Genomic DNA, 16829 nt, shown 5'->3' with positions numbered 1-16829 from the left:
TTCATGGCTGAAACGGATATGACACAACACCGTGTTCAGAAGATTAGTTCTATAGTTCTCTGAATGGATAATCACGGTAATCCATCAATCCATCAATCCAACCACTTCCGACAAACACCTTCCCACAAATGATCCCAGCCCTGCTCTCCCTTTTCCCGTTCCGCCAGTTCAAGAAGCCTCTTTCTCCTCTGACCATCCTCATCCATGTACTCACTCTTCTGCTGCATCTTCAAGTCCTCATCCCCGATCCTCAATGCATTACCCGTCTCCTCATCCCATTCAATCCACGGATCATCCTCCTCACAGACGAAATTCAGAATCCTCCCTCTCCATTCTTTGACGATTTTCAGTGTTTTCTCATCGAGTAAATCGTCGTACTTGCCTAGTAACGCCACAATGTCCCAGGTGTGAGACGCAGCTTCCTTCTCCGGTAATGCTCCACCAGCTTTAAAGGGGTTCTTCAAGTCGAAGAGTTGTAGAAATCGCTTTTCTGCCGGTGAGCCTTGGACTTCAGCCAGACTCGCGGCGAAAAAGCCAATGTCGGACTCAAATTGGCAGCCTTTTTTGAGGGCGGCGGGATCGCTGTCGTTTTCTTCGATGCCGTATATTGAAGAGAGTTCTTGCGCACCAGCTTTTGACATATTTTCGTTGGCGTTGTCGATGAATGACTTTGCGTTGTCTTTTTTGCCGGATTTGGACATCATGTTGTAGGAGATGCTTCCGTCGTAGGTGCAGGAGCTGTATATTGCGCGTTTGAGCCATTTTACATTGCTTTCTGGCTTGGAGTAGGTGAGTGCCATAGTTGGTTTGTCGTAGGGTAGCATTTCGCTGGAGCTGCATGGTGCGCCGACGAAGCTGAGCTCTCGAATCTTCGAGATAGGTGCGTCGATGAATTCTTGAGCAATTTGTTCGGATGTTTTGGTCTTAATGTCCTTGACACCGAGCTTGTCTGCTAACTCGAGAAAGTTTTCTTGGTGTCCTTCAGGTGTTTTGCTGGGCATTGTGACTGGAGAACCGGAGAAGGCGATGACTTGCTTGAAGAGGGGCGTTTCATTGCCGCTGATTGTGTGAAGAGATACAGATTCACCACCTGCAGACTGACCAATCGCTGTGATTCGCTCTGGATCGCCATTAAACCCAGATATGTTACGGTGAATCCACTCGAAGGCTCGTAACTGATCGTGGAGGCCGTTGTTTGGTGGAATGAGAGAAGATACTTCTGAAGAGTGAAGGAAGCCCAAAGCGCCGAGGCGGAAATTTATTGAGACAAAGATGTGTGGACGATTCGTGCTGAAGGCGTGTTTGACGAAATTCGTGGGCGTGTAATATGGTCGCGAGGACGAGCCGATCAGGAAGGCACCTCCATGAAGAAAGACCAGAACTGGCAGTGGCGTTGTCGATTGACTCTCCGGAGCAACCACGTTTAGATACAGGCAGTTCTCAGATTGAGGCGGCTCTTCGAAATCCTGATTAGGGAATTGGTTGCTTTCGCAGTCCAGCTTAACCGCTCCTTCAGGCTGAATACATTCTGGTCCTGTTTTGGTTGCGTCGAATGTCTCTGAAGAAGAGGTCGTCGGAAGCTCTTGTAACGTCGTCGAACGGCTAAACCGTTGTGGGATTGTGCCGTATGGCAAGCCACAGTATTGGACGAGATCTGTAGATGTGAGCTTGTTGCCTCGGATGAGGCCAAGTAGGGGGTGGCGGAGTATGCTAGTCATAGTCATTGGATGGTAAGCAGAAACTTGATGCGAACAGAAAGGGCTATACTGTGTACATAAGAACCGTCAGGATCAGGGTAAGTAACGTCAAACATAGCAAGAAGTGGTTCAATATTTGGCGTTAGAAACAATGAGATCATGACTCTGCTTATGAGTCGCTGACCAGTGCATAGCTCAGATCTTTCGCAAAGACACAATTGTGAGACGTGTTGAGATGAAGTTTTTCCTCGAGTTTGCAATCACATTATTGTAATCTGAAGAGCGGTCTTGTCAATGTCTTGCTCATGGCTGAGCTTTGATACGTGAGAAAGGAGAAAAAGAGAATCTGAGGTTCCTGTAAGGATGACGAGCTTCGTTACAGCTTGGCAGAAAAAGCTATGTATCGATACACGTATGTATACGTTTTTGTAATCAATCGAAACTTTTACAATTCGAGTTCCCGGTAATTTCAACGTTATCCGTCATAACACTATGCGATGCCTGTATTCAAACGCCGTCGATAGTTTATACCGTAACACGAACACTGGCTGTGAGCACGATCCGTAATGCCTTGAATGTACTACTTGTATAGTAACGTGTATGGTATATAGCAGTCGAGAGGTTGAGTGGCGAAATTGGAATCAAGGTCATAGCATTTGCGAGATTGCAGCATCTTCTTGTAAAATATTCATGCTCGACACCATCAAGCCTCTTATTCACTTCCACGCCTAGGTGGACGATATTTGTTTGTACGTGTATCTAAAGCGTACAATGTTTCATGCAGTATGACTATGTGCATATCATACAGATCTGCAATCTATTCTGTCAAACGCCTCGCAATAAGTCTCAATTAGCCAACCTATCCAAGGCTCATGCGTCCCAATAATACCCGTCATCTACATCACATCCACCGATGCTCGTCCTTCGCAAGCTCGAGCTTCGATCTCGGGCTCTGTTTCTGCCTCGGTATCTCGAGTCTAGAGCATTCTATCTCTGACTGGATGGCCCTGCTTGACCAGGTTCTGATTGTGGTTGTCTCAAAGCACCCTTCATCTGTCCGACGCCTGAGACTGGTTGTCTTGTAGATGACTGTTTTTGGGAGAAAGCATTACCTGGAACAGGACCTTCGTATGTGGGTGGCGTCAATGCATTACTGTCTGCTCTAACCCTTCCAGCACTTTCTGTATTTAATTGTGCTGGATAAGATGTCGAGGAGCTGGTTGTGGGAAATTCTGGAAAATAGTTTACCTGTGGTGCTGATGACTGGTTTTGCGCTGTAGAGCCAGAGAGACCACTAGGTGGTTCGTAGCTGGGTGTCGGTACCTCTGCGATTGGAGAATAAGATACGTGTTGAGTAATCTTGCGGCGGCCTCGGGTCGATTCTCTTCGCATGATGTTCTTGACTTCTTCAAGGTCGTTCGTCCGCTGTCGATCAAGAGATGTACGTTGGCGGTCATGGGATGAGCGCTGTCTGTCAAGGGACGAGCGTTGTCGGTCAATGGATGTTCGCTGGCGCGTTAGGGCTGATGCTGCATAATCCTCGCGACCTTGACCTGATGGATCAACGACCACCTTCGTCGATTTCAGGGCATCAGCATTGACCCGCTCTCGAGTTTCATTTGACGAATCACCGAAGAAGTCGACAGAGCTCGAGGTTGCAGTCGCTTCTTCGGCCTTCTCTGTCGGAGTCATTCTCTTTGCTTCTTTGTCCTTACTATATTGCTCAGCGTTCTCACGAGCTTCAGGATCACTGATAGCCACCGAGTAGGACGGGTTAGCCTTGTCCCCAAGCACAGCAGCACCACCGCCAGGAGCATAGATAGGAACCCTTCTTAGAGCTTGAACAAGGGCACACATGAACTTGCTGCGTCTGGCGGCACGGACAGACTCGATCGACCAATTACTCTTGTGGCGACATTCGATTTTGAGTGACAGCTTGGCCATATCTGGAAGATCAAGGACTTCGATATCAATTTCTGGTTGATAGTCTCGACCATTTTCGCGAACGAATTTCTGCATCTCCTCGCGAAGCAGCTCGATATCCTCGAAGGTAGTATCAAAGCTGATTGCCAGGGTGACTTGTTCGCGCATTGCTTTGGAACGGCTGACATTGTCGACCCACAATGAGTTGAGAACAATATTTGGTACTTGTGTACGTTTGTGATCCTTGACTCGGCGAAACATGGTGTAAAGCAAGCTGATTCTTTCAACAACGAGCTGCTCATTGCTGATATCGACTCGGTCTCCGACGTCATAAGGATGCTTGACGAATAGAAAAATGCAAGAGCCAAGTAGTTCTTGAGCAGTAGCCGAGAAGACGAACGAGAGAGACAGCAGGGCAGTACCAGCTGTTGCTAGAGTTGTAGTAAAACTCTGATTCAACCAAGCGACAAAGACGAACACAACCATGACAAAGACAACGGTCATAAGCAGATTGTCGAGGACATAAATGGCTTGGTCAACATCTCGCATGCTATTAGCCAATGCTGCACGTTCACGACCAAATTCGCTGACTCGGAGAACCATTTCGTCGAGGCTGATATCACCGTTGCCGTCAATGTCGAGCGCGGTAAAGATCTCTTCGGCTTCTTCCTCACGATCGTGGCCCAGAACGTCAATAACATCTTCGAGGTAAAGAGCTTCCTTACCCTCGAGGACGAAGGACAACCACAATCTGCGAGCAAGTGCTTCCGAGGACCTCCTCTTTTCTAGAGCCAAAATAACGGTTGAGTGGGAAGCCGTTGGATTGAAGATCTGCTTGCCAGTGAGATCAGCAGCCATGTGTCCAAAAGCCGAGGTGACTTGCTCGCCAACCCTCTGTACATTCTGGATCAAGCGCATGGGAGTGATTGTACCTGACTTGCGCTTGCCTGGAGTGCCGATGCTGGTAATACCAAGCACATCACTAATGATGTAGTCCTCCTCAGCGAAGTCGGGGCAGTATGTTGGGAACATAGCTTTGGAGGCATCGTAGAGTTGCGTAAGGAGGAAGATGTTTCTCTTAGAATCTTGAATCTTCGCATCGAATTGCTTGCGGTGGTAGCTGATCGAGATGAGCTGAATCAACACTTTCTCGACTAGTAGAATGAGCGTAGCAAAGACGCAGGCAGCAAGGATCTTCTCCATAACGCCAATCCAATTGTAATTTGCTTCAGCGCGGCCAGGAGTCCTAGTCATAAGAGGTCTGAAGGTTACCAGGTTGACGACAGCCCAGCCGACCAGCGACAAAGGAATCTCTAAAGCGGCCAAAATCAGGGCATATTTTCGAGTACCAGAACTGATGACACCAACGATGAACTGGAAGAGGTATGGCAGGAAATGTACCACTAGCTTGGACGCCCAGATAGAGCACCACACAATCTCGATCCAGGTGAAGAACCAGGTGATTCTTGTGCCGCCGATGCGAGCGTTCGGTGTGGCGGTGGCTCCAACGATAATAGGCACTGCAATACACAATGCGACTGGAGCGACGTAAAGAAGATATCGAGTGACAACAGAGAAGTGGTAAATCTTGTCGTAAATCTTGCCCATCATAGTAAGGGTGCCATCCTCGTTCTTGACAGCCTTCTTTCCTTGCTCTTCAAATTTCTTCCTCCTTCCTGCGCCTCTATTGAAGTGTACATTCTGCTTCTCGTCCAGGACTTCAGTCTTGTCATTATCTTCTATATTGGAAGCAAGGGTCTGGTTCTTGCGAGCACCTGTACTCCGTGACGTTTGTACTTTTGTAAGAGGAATATCGATCGTAACATCGTTGGGGTTGCCTTGCCCTCTTGAGGGATGTGAGGGAGCCATATTGTTCTCGTCAGAATTGGAACGTGCCAACCGTTTGAATCCCTCTCGAGAGAACCTTTTACTCGTGGGCATAATAGGACGAAGATCGATCAGGTCGCGGAACCAGCCAAGAAATGAATCGTAACGCAGAAATAAGAAAACGAGGGTGGTGTCAATTGCGCGTCGATCCTCACCGATGAACAAATACAATTGCTAAGTAGGACGATAGTGACAGCGGCACGGACCTCAACAACCCCCTCTCGTGAAAACGAATGACGTGGATCTGTGTTCGCTCGTTTGACAATGTATTCACAACGCTTGGTCTGCCCACGCTTTTCCCAGAATTGTGCCTGTAGAAGATATACAGACCAGCCGAACAGGTTGAGGGTATTTTACAATTGGTACCAAAAAAAGAAACGAAGCAAGAGGATGGCGAAAGAACAAAAAGTCCACGATTCCATCATGAACCTCCACCTAACGTTCAAGAATTTTCAGCAGCTGAACGGAAGTGTTGACACACGAAAAAGCTTTCGAAGTCTTTGATTTCGTAACGCGTGCTCCAAAAGGATCGGCTTCTGCAAGCCCAGGGTCCACAATCGGGCTATGATAACCGTTGCGTGAACCCAAACAGCCCTGAAACAGCAGTTGGAGCTCAGTTGGCTCCCGGAGCCGAAGAGCACGCGAAGATCTTTCCCATTGGCTGGTCTGGCTACCCCTGAGAGTGATCAGCACTTCTCCTGGTACCGCAGTACTTGTACGAGTATACACGACCTGCGAGTACTTTGGTAATCCAATAACTGGCTACCAACCCTGACAATTTTATTAGGGCTTGCAAGCTGCCATACTGGAGCGGAATTCTGATTGTGCATCTGCGGAGCCAGATGAAATGATTGGAATTTATACACCCTCAGTCATCCTCACTTTCACTACCACTATCCCATCCATGAGCATATCGCTGTGCAACCTCCGTAAGTCCGTTATACAGCTCTTCCCTATCGTCCACAGCGACAGCTCTACTGTGTCTCGTTACCAGATCTCTCAAATTCAATATTCTCTCGTTCGCCTTTGAGCTAGTCGTAAAGCCAGCAGTCAAGGAAATTTTCCGCCTATCACCTGTTGTCTGGTCCTCCGGGAAGTCGAACAAACCAGCTGGATATGCATCCAGCCGCGGGAACCCCAAGGGCACATGGAAGGACTCGACAATGGCCTCCTCGTTGTATCGCCTGCGCAACAGCTCCTCCTGGCTGAGTGCGGAGGGATGTGGATCGTTGTGCTGGTCGCGCGATGTTCTGGAAGTGTTGATCTGAGCGAAAATATGTTTGCGTCCTGTTCGCCGACTGCCTTGAGCTAAAGTATTCGGCATTAAAGACGAGATGTTGGGCATAAAGTTAATGTCAAAAGTTGTGGTGTCTTCAGCATCCGCCTCATCTTCTGCCTTCTCCTGCGATGCGGCCGTCTGTCCATTGGTGGTCTGCTGTTTCCTGTCATCTGAATCGACCCTCACACCCAACTGCCACATATTCCTTTCCTCGTTTGCACCAAGTACCTGCTCAAAGTGTGCCATCGAGCTTGTCCTGGGCGCATCTGAACGTAGCCTCATAGCTAATGTGACACTTTCCACCGCAGCTGCTATAAGTCCTGTTGATTCCCACTCGCTCTTGCCCAGCCTGGTATAGCCAGGCAAATTTTCTGGCCGTGAAGATAAACCAATGTATCCGTTGACCAGATCCCTCATCCCACTCATCGATCTCGCCGCATTGGCCTTGCTCGCTATTCTTTTCTCTCGTTGCTGCTCTTCATTGTCTTCTAGTGCCCAGACCCAGACGCTTTTCTTCCCAAACTCGTCTCGAAGCGCATCGACATATCTCGAACACCACCCACCCCACGCATCGTCCACTCCGGAATAAAGCTGAAACCCCTGGAGACTATCACATTCTTCCACAAAGAGCCTCACATCTCGATCGAGCAATCCTCCACTTCCTCTGTCTATGTCTCGCCACAGGTCTTCTCCCGCGGCCCAGTTCTCGAATGGTCGTATTGAGTCGTTGAGTGTATACTCGCTTAACTGTACGATACTCCTCGGATGAAAGAAGACTCTGTTGAAGTCGCTCCAATATCGCACGTCGCTGCTCTTCAGCTGTCTGGTAGGTAGCCCGGCATCTAGATCTTGTTGGTATCGATTCTGCTGGATTGGCTGCTGCTTGATTGTAGTAAATCCGTTCTCACTCCACGCAGAGGTTGATGTTTGTTGTTGATTTGCCGGTATGTCATCGTAGAGCACATTTCGTTGCCTCAACGTGCCGAAGCCTCCTTTTAGGTCGTAGATTATGGTTCTCGGGGTATAAGTCTCTGTACGACCATCACTGCCGATTCCAGGACGGAAGTGCACATCGTGATCGATGATGCTTGGCTGTGTGTTAGGAGCATATGTAAAGTATGATTCCTGATGAGGTCAGAAGCTGCAGTGATGCTAAGTCGGCGTATTGCGTCCTCTCAAACAGTCTCGTATGCATGAGTAGAAGTGGATGTGGACCTTGGTCACGAAGACGATGGATACGTACCTACCTGTATATTCCAGAAATGTGTGGCAACGAAATTGGCTCGTTGACCGAATTGAAGGGTCAAGATTTCATGCATCACGAAGTATCGATATAGTTGGCTGATCTACCTCTAGTTGAGTGATCGAAGTAATAGTCCTCCCAGGTAAAGTGTGTCGATATTCACGTTCCCTCACAAATCTTAGAAGTTGAAAAGTTTGTGCCTGAGTTTCCAGGCGACCACGTCATACTCGTCCCGGCATTCACATGCTTGACGTCTGAACAACAATGCATTGTTATAGTGGCACTTGGGCCTGGAAAGACCGGCACTATGAACAGAGATTGCTTACAATGCATTGTATTATTCTATAATTCACTCGTCAACATGAATAAAGCTGAGAAGCACAGCTCGAACGTCGTTTCTGGAAGACCATGGCTTCTATTCCTCCTAACTCACCTTCTTCCCCTGTTGTCGATCTCTCTCAGCTTTTCGTAACGCTCTCTTCCTAATATCGACGTGCATGCTCTTGTTGATACCAAGCAGGAAGCCATTCATCGGACCAAGCAGATACGTGATACCGAATGCGGCAACGGCATGGCTCCAGTAAGGGCTTCCGCTATAGCTGTATCCAACGCTTCCACCTCTTCTCCCAATTTTGGAAAGTGCGGACTTGACGAATGCTCTCTCACTAGGCACAATCAGACTTGCACGTTTGATCTTGCTCATTGCAGAAGTGATCAAATAGGCCTGAACAAAGTGCACTGTAATGCCCTTGTCCTCCAGCTCAGATGCAAGCGCATTCGACCACTGTTGCAGAAATGCTTTACTACCGGAGTAGGTAGCTAGAAGTGGTGTCGGTGTCAGACCACCGAAGCTGCCCATTGTCAGGATCAGGCCTTTTTTGTTTGGCAGCATCTGTGGTAGGACAAGCTGAGTGACTCGCAATGTCGCCTGGCAGTTGATGTTGATGATATTCTCAATCTCTTGACTCTCAGTTTCTGCAAAGGGCACAGGAATACTATGACTTTGTCCCACATTGTTGATCAATATTGCGACTGTTCTCCCAACCAGTAGAGCCTCAAATTTCCTGTAGTCGTCTGCTGTTGGCTTGGAGAAGTCGATCGCCAGTGTTTCGACCTGGGTAGAGGCATGCTTGCTCTTGATCGTCTTTGCGACATCGTCAAGCTTACTTTGAGTGCGGGAGGCAAGTATCAGGTTGAATCCTCTTGCAGCAAGTTGAGAAGCGAACTCTTTACCTAGGCCATCGGAAGCACCTGTAACGATGGCCCAAGATCCTTGAGGTCCGAATGTAGAAAGCTGTTGGCAATGTAGTCAGCACGTGTGGGATGGGGGAGTTTGGGACAAAGGCACTCACAGATTTACCTGGCAGTACGAAAGTGCTGAGGAGGGTCCGTGTTAACGTGTAGATCACAGACGCTAAAGAAAATACTCCTATCCCTAACAGTGCTATTGAGAGAGTCGTCTGTTGACCTAGAGAGCCTAAGTCGTAAGCCATATCGTCGACGAACGGAATATGACCACAATTCTGCCGTTGAACAGCCTGGACCACGAATGAACCTTGCTCTGATCTGGATGGTTCGTTTTCTGGCAATTGCGAAACGCGATTCTCCAGACGTTGCGGCAGCCGCTAGTCACTAGTACAAACCCGACCTTTTCGACAAGCTAGTGCTCGTAGCAGTAGTACAAGAATGATTTGGTAAGGGAGTTGCGCTGCTGGCTAGATAATTGATAAAGTTCCAAGGGTAAAGATGATATATTATACTGTGAGTCTAGCTAAAGCATCCATCGCCAAGCAAACATGCAATTTCATGAAAAGCAAGTCGCGAGATGCCTATTCCTTCACGTAAACTTCGAGAGCCTGGTTCGGAAGGCCGTATTCCTTTTACGGATGGTCCACACCTCGTTTGCGTGAAGCTCGAACACACTGGAAGTCAATCATTGTTGATCGCCTGCCACTAGTACTCGCAACGTGGTAGTACGCCGTACGACGTAGCGAGCTGTGAAGCGCTTGGCTCAGATATGCTTCTACTTGCGTACAGAATGGTTCTTGGTATTTTAATAGACTGAACAACACTCGCATTCATTGCTTCGCACTCTACGGCAATCACATGCCAAACTGTTGCCGGTCACAATCATCCAAGGATCACTTTCGATAATCCTGGTGACACAGAGAATGGATTACGTCCCAAGTACAGCGGATGGCTACCTGCCACTCTTCGTTCTCTTCGTAAGAAATTTTCTTAACGCTCATTCAATAGCGCTTGCTGACCATAACCTAGGTAGGTGTGACGGCTATCACAAATGCGCTACAATGCTACAACGATACTTCCTACCTGCAACGAATCTATAGTCCACCATTACCTTCATCCTCACAAAGTGCTGGCATATCAAAGAGTACTCGTATAATTCAGACTGTAGTGTTGGATACTGCGACAATTCCAGAGGGGCGCAGGCCATCTGTTGTCACAACAGCTACCGCTGGTGTGGAATCTCCGGTCACCCCTTTGTCAGCCCGCACATTCGGCACTTGGAACTTGGCGGTCGGAATCGCAAGAGTTATTGCTGCATATCACCTGGATGAGCGGTCTTGGTACTCGATGTCGATATGGACAAACGTCATTGGTCTTGTCCACTTTGGGACCGAAGCATTTGTATACAGGACTGCCAAACCACAAGGACCCTGGCTGGCCCCTGTTTCCTTTGCAACCATAGGTCTGGTGTGGCACCTGACCCAGTTCGGTAATTATGTCAAATGAGATTCTAGCTGTGTGAACGGATCAAGATGCTGGCTGAGACGTAGCTTTGAAACCGGACGGTGACACCTCGACCTGCTTAGCTTCTGTGCTCTTCAACTTCTTCCTATACAATTCTCCGCCACAATCTCTCAATCGACTGGCAGCCTGCTCAGGCGTAATGTCCCTCTGTGGTTCAGCCAACATCTCGTAGCCCACAAGGAACTTCCTCACAGTTGCGCTCCGCAGGAGTGGAGGATAGAAGTGAACGTGTAAGCTCGAGCTCTCGATCTCGTCTTCCGGACCTTCGAGAGGCGCCTGGTGTATACCCATACTGTAAGGGAAACTCGTCTCAAATAGATTGTCGTATCTTCTTGTTATCTCTGCGATACAACTCGCGAGCTCGGCCTGCTCTGTGTCATCGAGATCGACTAGAGCCCGAATATGGCGCTTGGGCAGAAGCATGACTTCGAACGGCCAAGTCGCCCACCATGGACACAAGACCAAGAAGCTATTGTTCTGGTACACCACCCGTTCCTCCTTCATGATCTCAAGAGCTGCGTAATCAACGAGCATATGCCGTCCCTTCTCTTTCTTGTACTTTATCAGGTTCAGGAGTTCGCTTCCTGGCTCTTCGGGCACGTTGGTTTGGGTCCAGATCTGACCGTGGGGATGAGGATTCGAACAGCCCATGGCTGCGCCCTTGTTCTCGAAGATCTGCATATGTCGATACTGCTCGGGCTGTGCCTTGCCATCGTTGCTTGGACTTTGTGGAGGCGTGAAAATGGTTCTCCTCAGACCTGCCAGCGGTGATTTCGGGCTCAGGTGCGAGGTATAGATATCTGTCCACATCTTGACTACCTTCCTGATCTCCTCAGCACTCATATCCGCTAGTGTAAGGTCGTGCCTCCTCGAGAAGGTCAATACATAGCATTTGCCCCGTTCTGGCTTTGCTTGTAACAGTTCAGCCTCAATACCCGCAGGACCCGCACCGTCTGGCTTGTAATCTTGATCATCCTGCACCTCTTTCACAGCACTAAAGTCGTTCACAAATGCATAACAGTCTGTATAATCTGGATTCGAATCACCACTGGCACGCTTGTTCTTCGGGCAGAGGTAGCACTTCTCGTCGTATTGAGGGAGGTCAATAACGCCTGGCGACTCCTGCTGGCCCTGCCAGGGACGTTTGGTGCGGTGAGGTGAGACGAGAACCCATGTATCGCGCAGTGGATTGTATCGACGATGCGAGATCTCGTTCAAGATTTCGTTCGGCATCGTATCTGTATATTGTGACAGTCGTGGATATAAGCAAGCACAGAGACTAGGAGAAAGATAACAGGTAGTTGACCACGTAGAGAAGAAGGAGAGTAGAGGAGCTATATATCTCTAGCCGCGAGGTACGACTGCGACTGCTCAACAATATAACGCTGGCGGAAAACTGGTGGAAAACAGAAACTGTCAACGATGCAACATTGTTTATGAGAAGGTGGGGTGCGCCGGAGTCAGTTTGCAGCATTGCATATTAGAATCTCAAGGTTGACTGACGTTTCATCCATTCGAGAGCGTAAACATGCTCCTGATAGGACGTGTACAGAACAGCTGAACTGAAATATTCTACGGTCTTGCTGAAGTAACGTGGTTGAGCTGTTCGTCCACGAGCAGTCGAGTTGACCAGATCTACGTCATTCCAATGATATTTGGAGCTAGATCAATTGTGGTTAGATGGTATACAGAATGGAAGGGAGAGACAGCGATGACTTGATAGGCAGTGCATTCACCTATTCACCAAGGAGATCGAGGACAGCAGAGGCGAGCCCTACGTAGCAATCTCTCGAAATCCACCGTTGTTGCTTGTGCAATCTTGCTTAAGTATTGTTCGCTGATCCTGGGCGCAGTATAGCTCCACTGCATATATACAGCCAAAGCTCTGCTTGCGATCTTGTGTACCATATAGTAGGTGATTGAGCATTCTCTCACCGTCGCTGGACTTCTGATATTCGCCCTATAAAGATGCTGCTCGAGCCAATGTCTTTTCTAGGTGAGTACTGTTGGTGTGGAGGACAACCGTCCAGAAGCATGACGGCCTGGGATGCGACAGACACAACCAGGATGGTTGACAAGGTCGATTTTGCTAGTATCAGCATATGTGTAGTGGCCAGACAGTCGGAAACCGCAATTGAGGTCACTGCATGAGATTATTTCCTCGATCTTGTGAGCTACATTTCTGCGTCAGTACCTTGTCGCTATCTTCCAATTGATAATAGAAAACTTACTTGTTGGCTGTTTGCGACAGCTATCGCAGTACTGTTGCTTGAAGATTTTGGTACACATGATGGGTTGTCGACTTGGGCTCTTTGAGGTTGAGAAGTAGGTGCAGAGAAGATAGGTTCAGGGTCAGAAGTAGATCTCGACTCGGAGAGTTTGGTAGAATTCAAATGTTCTCGTGGTTGAGTGAAAGGCTTCATTGAAACAAAGTTGGTTGGATAAGAGTGTTGACATTTGAGCGACCAACAATGCAAGCCACCAAATGTGTTGGGGAGCTTCTTGCAAACGTACACAAATAGCGATCACATCCGTTTCACTAATTGTTCCACCAGGATTCAAGCCCGAAGGGAGTGAGGCTTTACTCAGGCGAGGTTGACGATTGGCAGGAACCAGAATGTCTCACCACTCACGAGGCAGCATATATATATGCTGTGTCACCACGGATTTTGCGGGGTTGTACAACAGTAGTCATGACCCAGATAATAGTGAAATATTGACGCCGAGAATACAGGCGAGTGTGTCGCTTTGGTAAACGAGCCACGTGATGCAATGTTCGTTGTTGCAAATGTTGGAGACTCCTCAGCCTGGATCACTCTGTTCTTCCTTCACTTTCTGCTGCCCAAGCAGCGTCACCGTCCGATACGCGAGAACCATCACTCAGCTGTAACATAGCGTGCACGTTGCCCCTGCCCCAGCACAGCTATCCGAACATGTGGATATCATATCGCATCGTCTCCTGGATTGAAGTTGAGCTGATGCCTCGAGTACGTAAAGGGCGCCGCACGTCGTCACTAGATAGCAGTGGCTGCGTCAAAATGAACGACCCGATACGACAAGATCGTGACTCGTAGCATTTTCCGTTTTAGCTAAATGATGTGTCTTTGCCAAGTAATGTGAGAAACTAATGACTCCAGCATCGATGTGACAGTGAATAGTCAATTGGTTCCGTATGTTCATAGCTTAGATTGGTGGTTAGGGGAAGGTTATCACTCTCTCGCACACGACAAGGGTGTTGTTCTGTCGAACGTCTTGTGAATAGAGGCTGAAACTTTGTATGATAGTGCCGTACAGAGATCAATCGGTGAGGCGACTCCTGAAGGCTGTCCTTCTTCCTATTCCGACATGTGCGATAGAAGTTCTCGATAATGCTACAGCATCTCTCGAGCATTTGTAAAACTTGGCCCTCCTGTTTCTCAGTCCGCTTTGCATGTAGTGATGCTCGCTTGTCTTCGTGCTCTAAAAAGAGGCATCGTATGCATTTCGAGTCACATTGCACGTCAGCAACGCGACACTCATGTCAGCTTCTCATACCAATGGATGGTCCTGGTTCCAGTAAAACAACAGATGAGCCACCATTTGGTACAGCACGACTAGTGATGTTTTCTGGAAGTACAACATAATTCGAGCTCTTCTCATCGTGGCTGACAACTTGTTGGTAGGTCGTCACGCGTATCCAGTAGAACAGACTGCTAACTAAACCTATTCGGGTTGGTGGACCTGTGCGAGGGACGACCGTGGCTTTCCTAGAGGGGCACACGTTCGGCGGCATACGTCCGAGATGATATGGGTAAACGGCCAACTCTGAAAGGAAACAGCCCGCAGTCGTTCGTTATCGTCCGGCTGCCCAGTTCAACTTGAAGTTCGAGCTGTTAGCTGCAGGCTCTCTGCGCTAGGGTAGAAAATGGCGAGCAAAGCAGTCCGAGCCCAGAGGATGGATTCGGAACGTGTAGTCAGCAACGCAACACCTGGATAGGAAAACCATACTTTTGATTGTCAGCACTGTGCATGCAGGAAATCAACGATGCCCCGCAATGATATGGTGAATGACAGCATAGCTCTTTCTTCAGCTGTTACAGGAACGGAGCAAGATCTGGCGAGCGCGCCATATATTTCCTCCGTTCCCAACACCCCTCATTACTGCTGCTGGAAATATTTTCAAACTTCAATCCACTGATAGAAGCCTTACTCGAGTACTACTGACTCACGAACCCTTCACTTGCTCATAGCAACCGTTAAAATGCCTATCTCCATCCCAAAAGCAAACCACCTTCTCGACCTCCTGTCCCTCAAGGGCAAGGTCGTCGTCGTTACTGGTGCCTCCGGCCCACGAGGCATGGGTATCGAAGCTGCGCTAGGTTGTGCTGAAATGGGTGCGGACGTTGCCATCACATACAACTCAAGATCGAAGGGCGCGGAGGAGAACGTCGCAAGAATCCAGAAAGACTATGGCGTCAAGGCCAAAGCATACAAGTGCCAGGTATCAGACTTTAGCTCTGTCGAGCAGCTCGTCAAGGATGTTGTTCAGGACTTTGGCAAGATTGACGGCTTTGTGGCCAATGCCGGTGCTACAGCTGATGCTGGTATCATTGACGGTACTGTCGAGCGTCTGAATGAGGTCATTACTGTCGACTTGCTCGGAACTGCATACTGTGCAAAGGCTGTTGGTGCTCACTTCAAGGAGCGAGGTACTGGTTCCTTTGTCATCACATCCTCCATGTCAGGCCACATTGCCAACTTCCCACAAGAGCAGACCTCATACAACGTTGCAAAGGCTGGCTGCATCCACATGGCCAAATCTCTTGCCAATGAATGGCGAGACTTTGCCCGTGTCAACTCAATTTCTCCAGGCTATATCGATACTGGTCTCTCGGACTTTGTGGAGAAAGATATTCAGGATCTGTGGATGAGCATGATTCCAATGGGCCGAAACGGTGACGCTAAGGAGTTGAAGGGTGCCTACGTCTATTTCTTGAGCGATGCCAGCACTTACACTACTGGTGCTGATCTACTCATCGATGGTGGTTACACTTGCAGATAGATGCATATGGGTGGACATTCACGAATTTCGTGTTCTGGTGAATCAGATGATGCCTTGGCAACCAGGTTAGTGGCTAAAGCAGTAAAGAGATACCAATTACCAGAGATTTAAAAAAGCAAGACTCGTGCAATCGTCTCCTTGTACCTAGTCGAAGGACGTTTCGTTTCAAGCGCTTTGGTTTTCTTTCTCGATGACCCTTCACGACTCGTTATCTGCCTTGTCGTATTTTGGTGTTGCATTGACTGAGCTTGTTCCCAGAACTGAGCTGGGACATAGTGGTTGTCTTCATATATCAAGTCGAGGTTATTTATTTCTGAGATGAGTACTGCTAGTCTAGACACTCAACATCGTGTGGTTGTCTAAGAGTGTACGCCTTTCGGGCAGTTCATCAGCTCCTTCCGAAGTAGTTTCGTGAAACACGGTTACGCTTGACCACCACTCTCAAAAAGGATTCGCAGATAACGGAAGTGGCTGTGACAACGCTCCTGGTCGCTGCTGCACAACAGAGCGAGAAACTGACGCGAGGGAACCAATGAGCAATTATCGGAGAATCACTATTCGATACCCGACCTCGACCGCCACAAATAATGAGCTCAAGATATTTCTAGTGGTCATTAGTCTTCACTACCTCCACCTTCTTCATAACTAATCGCTCGCGGCGCCTCATATATAGTGACACGACAATCGCACCTTGGTATTACTCTGTTGCGCCGTTGGCATTTCAGCAATATGGTAGTACAATCACTAGACAAACTGGGGTATTGGTCACATCGAGCTTTCCGTCCTGGCATCCCAACGTGCTAGTATCGGGATGGGACAAACTTCACTGCATCCAACCTTCACTCTTCAAGAACGATGTCAAACAATCTGAGTCTTGCTGGATCTCCAGCTTCAACTAGCACGATACCCACGCAGACAAAGCCTGCTCCTGCCAATACTCATTCCTGGTCACTGCCTGAAAGTCCGGTATACCGATATGCCATCAGG

The 16829-nt window shown here is 48.5% G+C and overlaps 5 protein-coding genes across 5 annotated transcripts; 1 reads left to right on the top strand and 4 right to left on the bottom strand.

Annotated features, from left to right (window-relative positions):
* Window positions 1-92: 92 nt before the first annotated feature.
* On the bottom strand, window positions 93-1718 carry LTR64_001165 (uncharacterized protein; the record flags this gene model as incomplete). Its single annotated transcript, XM_064895546.1, has 1 exon — window positions 93-1718. One exon carries the CDS (start codon window positions 1716-1718, stop codon window positions 93-95), a length of 1626 nt encoding a protein of 541 aa, XP_064758233.1.
* A 1166-nt stretch (window positions 1719-2884) lies between these two features.
* On the bottom strand, window positions 2885-5489 carry LTR64_001164 (uncharacterized protein; the record flags this gene model as incomplete). The annotated part of the gene is given in 2 exon segments (XM_064895545.1): window positions 2885-2929; window positions 2946-5489. 2 exon segments carry the CDS (start codon window positions 5487-5489, stop codon window positions 2885-2887), a joined length of 2589 nt encoding a protein of 862 aa, XP_064758232.1.
* An 886-nt stretch (window positions 5490-6375) lies between these two features.
* On the bottom strand, window positions 6376-9522 carry LTR64_001163 (uncharacterized protein; the record flags this gene model as incomplete). Its single annotated transcript, XM_064895544.1, has 3 exons — window positions 6376-7911; window positions 8463-9323; window positions 9382-9522. The coding sequence occupies 3 exons, from the start codon at window positions 9520-9522 to the stop codon at window positions 6376-6378; spliced, it is 2538 nt and encodes an 845-aa protein (XP_064758231.1).
* A 1282-nt stretch (window positions 9523-10804) lies between these two features.
* GAL7 (galactose-1-phosphate uridyl transferase) lies at window positions 10805-12034 on the bottom strand (the record flags this gene model as incomplete). The annotated part of the gene is made up of 1 exon (XM_064895543.1): window positions 10805-12034. The coding sequence occupies one exon, from the start codon at window positions 12032-12034 to the stop codon at window positions 10805-10807; it is 1230 nt and encodes a 409-aa protein (XP_064758230.1).
* A 3007-nt stretch (window positions 12035-15041) lies between these two features.
* LTR64_001161 (uncharacterized protein) lies at window positions 15042-15842 on the top strand (the record flags this gene model as incomplete). Its single annotated transcript, XM_064895542.1, has 1 exon — window positions 15042-15842. One exon carries the CDS (start codon window positions 15042-15044, stop codon window positions 15840-15842), a length of 801 nt encoding a protein of 266 aa, XP_064758229.1.
* Window positions 15843-16829: the final 987 nt, after the last annotated feature.

The sequence above is a fragment of the Lithohypha guttulata genome, assembly GCF_036872675.1.
Source record: "Lithohypha guttulata strain CCFEE 5908 chromosome Unknown scaffold_1, whole genome shotgun sequence".
Taxonomy (NCBI): domain Eukaryota; kingdom Fungi; phylum Ascomycota; class Eurotiomycetes; order Chaetothyriales; family Trichomeriaceae; genus Lithohypha; species Lithohypha guttulata.
This window is presented reverse-complemented; position numbering and strand designations above follow the sequence as displayed.